This window comes from Nelumbo nucifera, chromosome 3 (genome assembly GCF_055504915.1).
Source record: "Nelumbo nucifera cultivar China Antique chromosome 3, China Antique-T2T, whole genome shotgun sequence".
Lineage (NCBI taxonomy): Eukaryota > Viridiplantae > Streptophyta > Magnoliopsida > Proteales > Nelumbonaceae > Nelumbo > Nelumbo nucifera.
The window spans coordinates 38,500,736-38,511,048 of NC_142651.1; the positions used below are offsets into that span (position 1 = coordinate 38,500,736).

Genomic DNA, 10,313 nt, shown 5'->3' on the forward strand with positions numbered 1-10,313 from the left:
TAGAATCCTTTTTCCTTTTCTCTTTGTAGGTGTACCACCCAAACCTGAAATACCTAAACAATTGAAAGTGCATAGGCCACATTCTACCGATGGTAGAAATTGTATCTAACTTATTAAGCTTGTCCATGGATTCATATTGATTTACTTACTCTCTCTCACTCTCTCTCTCTCTCTCTCTGATGAGATTTCTATAGATTATTAAATAGTAGTGTGGAAGACAGTCGGCCCAAGGCAGCAATCATTTTCTTCCTCCAAAAGTCCATGTTTCATAGGACTCCACTAGCCAATGAGAGGGTAACATTGACCCATCGAAACACTTTTTTACTTTGGAGAGAAAATAAAGTTATGGTATGATTTATTATTGTGGAATTAGGGAAAAGTCCACTCAAGTAGAAAAACTGGTGGGAGCCAGTTCGGAGCACTGGGACCATGGCTTCTGTGAGAAGGGTTTTGTTTTAGGAAGGAATTCATTACCTGACATATAGAGAAGTTGAAGTGGGGTGCATACAATTGAAACCAAGGTTATTTTGATCACGGGGCATATTGCATGCACGGTCCGGCATATCAGGATGTTGGTTGTATCAATAAAATTAAACAATTTTATAATTTCAACATTGAAATAAAATGTCTAGATGGTATTGCAGTATCTAAAAAGAAATCCTTTTTAACACAACCTTTCTACATGTCCCACGATCACCCAATTTTGGCTTCCAACAGGAGGGAGAGAGAGAGAGAGAGAGAGATATTTCAATTTAAGAAGATATATGAATACAAAGGCAATGAGAAGAACAAAAAGAAAAGCCATCCTTCACATCATCATACATCTCTCCTCCCGTCGTTCCATCTCTATTGATCCCAACATGAACCCCATCAAATGAGTCAAATCCCCTCAAAGCCAAAACTAGCTTCAAAACCTTTCACAGGGCTCATTCTAACTTCTAAGAACAACCTTTCACATGGATCTTTTGTCCGTCACCTGTTCTCAAGGGAAAAAATGTCCAAAAGAAAAGAGCCAGCCCTTCATCTCAAAGAAAATTTCCATCCTATAAGCAACATGCACATGCATCCCCATTCAACCCCAATCTCCACCACATGCTTTGAACACAATGAGAAAATAGAACTCCCATTATACATTTCCCTTGTTTAACAAAGAGGATTTCCAATTAATCTGAAAGCTTGGTGGCGATTATTTAAGCTAGGTCATTTGGCTGAATGCCAATCACAGCAGTCAATGCATGACTGCTCAAGGCATCTCCGGATGGTTTGTTCTAATTTCACTGCATTCTATCCACCAAACTGATTGGAAGAGGCATGGGAGTTTGCTGATAATTGGTAAACGGTGGAACCCCAATGTCAATGACCTTACTTGGACCAATCCCACCGGTGGTTGTTTGCTGTAGGAGCTGAACAAGAGAAAGAAATATATCCATTCTGGTTACATCCCTGTTTGCCTGTATCATACCTAATATCAGTTTTCTGATTGAAAAATGGAGAAAGAACACAACCAGATGCTTCCTTCACATCAAAGGTGATCCTTTTCTATTTCTTTTTTTAATTAATGTTAATCAAAATTTACCTCAACAACAAATCGCGCCCATATTTTGTCATCCCGTGCTTCCATTACTCCCTTCAAGATTGTCAATCCAAACCCACGAATTATATCTGCTATCTCAAGAAATAAACCCCGTTCTTCACAGAGCATCTGTGATATAAAAAAGAATCAAGTAGCCCAAGTTGATAAGATTTGACATTCACAACACAAAATAGGCTAGTTGATAATAAAGCCTGTGAAGTTCTGCATAAACAATTTTTGTTCCTTACCTCTACAAGCATCTGGCCAGGGGGACTGAGGTCCTCAACTATAATTGGACAGACCATGGTTTGACCCCCAACTTCAAATGCCCAAGTAGTGCCACCACCACTGCCACTTGAGTTGTCTTTCAGAACCACACCATTTTCCTCCCCAATCATCTGTACAACCGCGATTTTAATTTTAAATATCACTGAGATGAAATCATTAACTAAATACCTAGACCCTTGACTTAATTTTTCATTATAACTACTTACCTTGGGCTCATCAACTTTTTTAAGTTTGTCAGCATATTTTGTCACACTTTGCAAGAAGAGCATGTGCTTGATAGTACGATCCAATAAAGCATCAATGCTACACTGTTACATAGGAGCAAGTTAACAAAATCAGTAATCCATGCAATACTTCACATTCATACTTCAATATCTAAAAGTAAGTACCTTTGCTCCATTTGGCACAATCTCTCTCAGCTCCTTCACACGGTCCTGGATCTGTTGGCGGTCTTTTGGCCTTGGTCGAGTAGTTTCCCCAGGCCGAGCTCTTTTTCTGGTAACTTTTGCTGGTTCCTCTGGCCTCTTAGTCTGATTAACAGCACTCTCAGTGTTGATACTGTAACTGTCATCAATCCAACGACCAACTTGAGGCTTTGAGACTGGTTCTTTCTCACTTCCATGTATTTTCATCCTCTCAAGAGTAGATTCTGGTTCAGGAAGCATCACATCCATACTTCCTCCCAAGCAAGAAAGTCCTGCCAGCTGAACTTGATTACTATACCCAGAGGTACTGCCTGTTCTTGTTACTGTAGATGTGGATGATGGATTTTCAGTACTAGGCTTGACAACAGAGTTAGAATTACAAACATCATTCAACAGCTGTTCAATTCCAAACTCTGAGAAGAAACTTTTCCGAGCACCAGTCTTGGAGCCAACATCTAATTCTGAGATGCATTCAGATATAATAGTACTTAAGCTTGAGCAACCACTACTTTCTGGTGGCATTATAATATCATCCCAACACTCATTCCCCTGGTAGTACCCAAAATTCAATCCAAGACTATCAAAAAGTTCATTATCAGTAGGTATTCGCAATGGAAGGTTACAAGAATGCTCTTTCCCATTATGAACTGCAGCAGTAGAATTCATAATTTTGGTCATAGGATTGATCATAATTGCATCAACATGGTGGTTTGCAACACCATCCAAAACATTACTTCCAGAAAAGCCAGTTTCTACTGAAACAAGTCCTAGAGATTGTGACAGATTGTCATTTGGTTTTGTAGCCAATTCATTATTGGTCTGCTCTGATGGTGGAGCAACCCACTGAGGATTATCTATTAAATTGTGTTCAGAGAGAACTGTTGCAGCATTTGAAGGAAAGGACTCCACAGGGAATGTAAGAAAACTGGTCAATGCTTTTTTAATTTCACCTTCAGTTGCAAGGGACAAGGGAATTGGATACCGGATATCTACCAGTTTCATTCTATCACTCCCAATAGGTCTGTTGATCTCATGCGAATCCAAGCCAGATACTGATTTAGGTGTTGTATTTGCGCTGCAAGATTCAGGAATGTTCAGGTTTGCAGAAGACATTTTTGGAGAACCATGCATCCCCGTTCCTGTTAGCATTTGTTGTTCAAATGAAGGCATGGTTGGATTTTCTTCACTCCATATACTTGTATTGGTGTTTTGGGGTATAGAATTGTGAGCAGAATTGTTAGTAGACTGCAACAAGGCCTGAGTTAAATGTGTACTAGTTGATAATGTCACTTGAGCTTCAGGGCCTGCCACCTGAAATTTGTTTTTGGGATGAAATGAGTTGCCAATCAAGGTAGTCATGCTGCCATTCTGCATCTCTGAGGTAAATGAGGTAGACTGAGGAAGGATTTCTAAAGAATTTGTTTGTGTCAGCCTTTTGCAGCTGTTATCAACAAGCAAGGAATTCATGTTCTCAGAATTGGGAAAGGAATTCCCAGGCAAAACTACTGATGCAAATGATCCACTTTGATCACAAATTTCACTGTTCAAAGGTGTCCATGAACTTCCTGACAGGATTAGCCCATCATGACTTCCCAACTGGCGAAATAAACTTTGTGCATGATCCACAAATTCCAAACTCTCCAGAATCTGCTGCAGCAGAATCAGTGTAATCAATAAATCCTGAAAATTTATATTGAAATTTACCTCTGTACTAACAACAAAGATGATAGTAACTGCATGGATGAACTTGAAAACAATGGATTAAACCTAGTAATACAATGCAAAAGCCAGCTAAAAGTTACTGCATACGCATTCCTCTAGGAATTAGTCATGTTCTAGGGCTTAGATTGGTGGCACTCCCAAGACCAGTGTTAAAAAAAAAGAAAACAAAATTCACACATAAGATGGTTGGATAATGCACAAAATGGAAACATATCATTTTGCCTTTCTTGCTTCAAGATATGCAACCAATTTTAAGGATATATGCTGTTACTGGTCTATATGGCATGAAACAGAACAGAATGGCAAAACGGGATTCATGTAGTAAAAAACCCCACATAGTTGGGACAAGGCTTGGATGATGATGATTCTCTCACTGGTCTCTTCTTCCTTATAGAAAACAGGAAGAATAGGAGCTTCAAGAAAACCGTACTTTGAACTTTTCAGTAGTAAACCTTCCCTAAGGTAGCTAATAATTGAATAGTCTACAACAGAGTTGGATGTAATTTTCACAGTGCTAAAATGATAAAAGCAAGCTACAAAAATATTAGAGATCGGTGCTAAAGCGGTAAAGCCTTTACTTACAACACACACAGCTTTTACAAGCAACAGTTCACAAGGTATAATTGAACCACATCAATGAAAATATTGAACTTTCAATTCACATGATCAAGGTGTCAACACACTTATAATCTTAGTAATGCTTTGACTAAAATACTAACAAAGTGCTTCCTTCTTCTATTATTATTTTTTTTTGTCAATGGTGCACATTTCATCTATTACAAACCTTCTCCATGGATCCAAACTGCAAAACCCCCAGTGGTGCCACAGAAACTACAGCAATTGTCTGCAAAATAAACCAGAGTGATCATTAGACATTCTTAAGACCTTAAATGAGAAAAAAGATGACAGATATACTAGTAAATGATTTTGAGGAGTAAAAATTTGAAGGCAAAATCTATGGGGCATGAACCACATTGTAAAGAAAAAAACGGGAACCAGTGATAAAATGACATGCCACAGCTATCTTTAATGTTGTTAAGTTTTGATGGTAAATACACCTTGTGAAATGTGAAAATACACTTTGTAAAACATGGACCAATGGGAAGTATGTAGACGAGGTGATGTCTTTAATGTGATTGGTTGAAATCTTGATTTAATGTGCAGCGAATTTTTGTAAATGCACCATAGTTGGACTGAAAACCTTAGTATAAGATATAATATGTTTTCAACCTATGCATTAGTTCAAAACAAACAAGGATGTACCTTTATTCCAGAAGAAAATTGATGATGAAACTCTGAATTATCCTGTGAAAAAATAATAAGAAGGTAATCTCATAATTTGTTCACAGCAATGAAAAGGGCCAGAAGTTCAACAATTGTTACACTAAAAACCTTTTATCCTCCATCCCCTAAAGGAACAAGAACTTTTTAGAGAATTACCAAATATAAAGAGAAGAAGGACAAAGTGTCTGTAGAATTCTCACAATTTTGATATAAGAATGGAGAAATGCCCAAATTTACATGGGGCCATTAAACCAATCAGTCATCACCCAAAACATTTTGAACTTGAGAAATTTCCTGACATGGGGTCAGCAATGTTGGGGGAAAAAGATCTGAACCAATGCAGTATCTAACATCAAACAATACCTGGAATGTGTTTTCGTTGTCAACAGATCCCGGGTAACCCCATTCTTCAAAGTAAGTATCTGAGAACAACCATCGGTGCTTCCCAGTAAAAGCAGTTTCTCCAATGATGCTAAGGACAAGAAACATAAAGTTAGCCCCATCAAAAATGGCCCCTTATGCTTTTACCTTGCAAAAGCATTTCAAACAATCATTATAACATAGAAGAAAATTTCTTTCACCTGGATAGGCTGGTAACAGAATTTTGATTTTTTTTTACATGAAAAAAAAAAACCCGAATAAAAGAGCCTAATTAAGTTAAGCAGCATATGACAGCAAGCATACCCCTGTCCCAGCATGTGGACCTGTTGAAGCATCTTGTCAACAACCATGCTAATAGGTTCTTCAAAGTAGGAGTCTTCCACGGTCAATAACCTAGAAAATTTAACATCAACTAAGACCAGTAAGCAATAAGGTAAAATCCAAATATAGTAGCCTTACCAAGGTACAATCCCCAAATTATTGTGCTTCACTCAAAACCATTAACTATTTCCAAAACTGCATCAGTAAGAAGAGGGCAACGCATTCTCAACAAGGCAAAACATCATGTTTCAAAAATTAGACAGAACAAGCAGACAATTACCCGTAGAACTTGCAGACATGTCTAGGGAAGTAAATATCAGGGCCACGTGCATGAATAGAATAGAACATCAAGTTGGGTTTAAAAATAGAAAACAAAGAGGAGATCCCGGGTAATTGCAAATCAGACATGAGGACGACACTATCCAAACAAGCAATCTGGTAATAATTTATCAGGTTGAAATTTCCTTTTCTGGACCTGTAAAGCATTACCACTGAAATAGCCTAAAGAGAACAAAAATTAAAGCTTTATTTTAAACCCTACTTCTCTCTGAAATATCGATATCTTATTATGGCAAGCCATCGTAACCAAATAAATACAACCCAGAAGAAAACAAAAACGAAAAACATAAAATAAGAAGTTCATGGTAAAACCCAGGAAAAAACAAAAATGAAAAACAGAGAAATAAAGACATATATAAGGGGAAATCAGAAATGAGAAGGAAAAACAATAATAACAGGAAAAGAATAAAAACCAAACCTTGGGACAATGTTGGAACATAACAAGCCAAAAGCTCAACAATAACTTGAAAGATGCCAAAATGAAACAAACCAGAGACCTCAACTAACATAAAAAAACAACTAGTCAGGACTCAGAAATAACAGTTATCACATGAATCCTAACATAAAAAAGTTAAAAGAAAATATGCTAAGAGGGGGAAAACATAAATGCATTTAGGGATTACATGGAATTTGGACGATTCATGCGCCAGAAGACTCCATATGACCATCCATTGCTGCTGCAGAGAGTCTTAAGTTCCTCTTTGATGAGGAGGGATCCCATCTCTGCTCTGGTTCAAGACTCACACAAGTCAGATCGATCGATAAATAGAGCTCAGACAACAATTCCTAGCTTCCACGGCAAGATCCCCTCCCCGCCTGTTTCTTTCGAAGATCACCGTGCCACTTCATCGCGGGCTTTGCAATGTGGATCAACAGATCTATTAGCACGAACGCACCTCGTACCACAACAGACGTTCAAAATGAGGGATCCCCTCGCTGAACCGACTCCTGGAGCAGCTGAAATCTTCTTCTTTGTTCTCAGGAACAGGAAAAAGGGAAGGAATACTGGATCTCAATAAGTGGGGCTCCTCACATTGTCGAATACATGAAAGAAAACTTATTCAGTTGTCGTAGAACAAGAAGAGAGAAGGACTCTCTGTAAGAGGAGACGCTTCAGTTCTGAAAGCCGTTGACGACACACCGTCACCAAGCAGTAGCGTCAAAAACTGTTTTTAGCCGCATACAGCCAACCGAAGAAGACGAAGAAGAAGATTTTGTTTCTCTATCCTTATTTGCAGAGCTTCTACAGAACTGAAAAGCAATGAGGAGCGGAGAAGAGATACTACAACACTTGAAGGATGCGGCTTTTCACTCAAAGAAGTAGTCCCTATATTTTTTTTGGGTAATAAGAAGTATTTTCTTCTTCTCAATACTCTTTTTTATTTCCAAGCAAGCAGCTTTACTGGACCAAAAAAAAAAAAAAGAGTAATTTTCCTGCGAAAAGAAAGAGAAGCGGTTTTGAGCTCTGAGTCTATCAGTTGAAGAGAGAAAAAGAGAGGGCTTTAAAAATGAGGATTGGTGTTTTCTGACAACCTCTGAATCGAAGGTGAACAGAGAAAAAGAAAAGCAGGGTGGGTTTTATAACACCGTAAAAGATATCCTGAAGCTGGAAACCGGCGGTTTTTTCGCGGCAACAATGGCGGTTAAGATAATAAGGCCAACCATAGTAAGTTAATACAGAGAGAGAGAGAGAGAGAGAGAGAGAGAGAGAGAGAGAGAGAGGAAGGTGGCTATAGGGAAGGTGAAAAGGAGAGCAAGGGGGTGGGGGAACGAATAGAAACGAGGTTCTGTTCAGCGAACAAAATCCGATACTCCGAGAATGATGGGAACAGGGATCTTCTTCATTTACGGGGTTAAAATAAAATCTCTCTGTTAGTGTCTAGCGACTAGCGGGGCCGAAGATGTCAGGGAAGCCTGGTTCTCGGCGTTATCGCTTTTCTGGGGTAATCTCATTTATGTTTTTACTGGATACTGGCGATCTCCACTTGAAACATTTCTTGATACACTAAACAGCGAGATTTGTTTACAAAATCTCAGCATTTACTTACTGCTTATTATAAAAAGAACAGTCTGAACCAATGACAAGACTCGGAATCTACGCTAACCAGTAACCACGGTTACAGGTAAAATCATCGGCTGGGGTCTTTTGGGTTTGGTGAGTAGGGGGTAAAATAATCGAAACGTGTTGGTGTTGCATTTATCGAAGAGCTGTTGATTAGTGATTGGTGGTTAGGGTGATACCAGTAAAGTAAACGGAACAGGAGTTACAATTACCCTTCTCTGGAAATCATCAGCTGGCGCTCTTCTGCTGGAGCTGGAAATTGATAAAACATTTGCAAAGAGAGAAGTTAAATAGGAATTTGGGTGATTTGTTAGCAGGATGGGACGATGGGGCCTGGGGGGGTTATTTTAGCTTGACAGTGAAGCAGAGAGTTGCAGGGCTGACGAGAAAAAGCAAAAGGGGGAATGTACGTTGTGTAAATGGAGTGGAGTGGACATCCATTTCCGTTCCTGTTTCTTTATCTTTCAGGGCTTCAGGCCCGTTCCGTGTCTCCATGTAATTGATTTTGTTTTTTGTTTGTTGCGTTTAATATAAAGAAAAAGAGAAGATGAGGGAATAATAAAGTGAAAGGACAGACAAACACAAAATCTCAAGTCGCTATCGTAACCCCGCCGGCCACTGTTGGAGATGGGGATGGCTTTGAAAATTTTTATTACTGTTGCAAGCTCTTACTGCTATAGTCTCTATACATACATTGAATGCTAAAAGGTGGGAATGACTCTCTTCTCTTCCTCTTTTATCCACCATCCATTTATTACTATTACTGTTTGTCTCGTTCTGGTTTCAACTGAATTTTGAGTCTTCTTATTAAAAAGTGATTAAATTATTGTGCTGTCCAGACGGAAGACGGAGGACTGAGAATTAAAGAACCCCGTTTGCTTTGATAGGTTGATATGATAAAGTAAGCATGAGAAATTATAGCTTAGAGTTTTGATTGAGTAAAGCAGCCCAAGAATTCTTTAGACACTATGAATGTAAATGTAAAAGGTCAAAGAAATAGTTCCTTTTTTTAATTTGTAGTGATAATAAATAACTAATAAGATAAATAGAAGAGTCCTTTGGGCTGCAAAATCAAGCTCTTGCTGTTTGGCATTTTCTCCCCAAATGACTGTCCAAAAAGAAATGTCTCAAGCTGAAGTTCAAGCAGGGGCCCGAATGATTAGACACTTCACTGCTACCTGTGTGTGGAAAGATCCTGGATCTCCGATCTCATGCAGGTAAAATCTCATATAAGTATAACATCCACACATTGAGAATATCTCTCTTATATTATGTTTACGTTAAAATTTAAAATTTATAGGAATGTGCATGGAGATTCTCAACTTATACAGTGTTTGCAGAATTTTTGCTTGCAAGTAATTTCATTGTGTCTAGAAGCGGTTAGTGTCGGGAAAATTCAACAAAAAAGTTCCTAGGCTTTGCTTTGTTAGACCAATTTTGTATAGCTTAATTGCTCTCTTTGCAATGGTGAATCGGACAGCACCGGTATTGGGTTTTTTTTTTAAATCCGGTTCAGAGGGCTAGTTTAAGGTTCCTCCACCCCCTGAGCTAGTCTAAACTCCGATACACTCTCTGTAAGGGTGTATTAGAATGCTCCTGATACAATATGTATCGGTCCATACAAGCTAATACGTAACTATTTTTTATACCTTGGACACTAGTATTCATGATTAATTTTCTTATAATTTGAAGAAAACTCAGTCAAGCAAATATTTGTAAGGGTAAAGTGGCCTTTGACAGCATTGAATCCACTTCCAAACACCTTTTCGGAGGTTAGAGGTCAGAGGTCAGAGGTCATTCGACTGCACCTTCAAGGAGATCGGCTTCCCTCAGGGCAAGTCCGTGCCCACACTGTTCCAACCGCCATTTGTAGCCTTCCATAAGATATTCAAGCTGTAAAGGCTGCTCTAATGGGCTT

The 10,313-nt window shown here is 38.7% G+C and overlaps 1 protein-coding gene across 3 annotated transcripts; it reads right to left on the reverse strand.

Moving 5' to 3' along the window:
- Window positions 1-608: 608 nt before the first annotated feature.
- LOC104594230 (transcription factor LHW-like) lies at window positions 609-8,630 on the reverse strand. Of its 3 annotated transcripts, XM_088899600.1 has the most exons (11): window positions 6,957-8,630; window positions 6,752-6,835; window positions 5,977-6,066; window positions 5,656-5,764; window positions 5,272-5,313; window positions 4,793-4,852; window positions 2,251-3,966; window positions 2,068-2,169; window positions 1,822-1,971; window positions 1,577-1,702; window positions 609-1,451 (listed from the first exon to the last, which is right to left on the reverse strand). In XM_088899600.1, exons 3-11 carry the CDS (start codon window positions 6,021-6,023, stop codon window positions 1,275-1,277), a joined length of 2,529 nt encoding a protein of 842 aa, XP_088755726.1. In that variant the 5' UTR covers window positions 6,024-6,066; window positions 6,752-6,835; window positions 6,957-8,630; the 3' UTR covers window positions 609-1,274. The 3 variants fall into 3 exon arrangements, with proteins under 3 accessions (XP_088755726.1, XP_088755725.1, XP_010252756.1); XM_088899599.1 differs by lacking the exon at window positions 6,752-6,835; XM_010254454.3 differs by lacking the exon at window positions 6,752-6,835 and having other exon boundaries at window positions 2,251-3,933; window positions 6,957-8,626.
- Window positions 8,631-10,313: the final 1,683 nt, after the last annotated feature.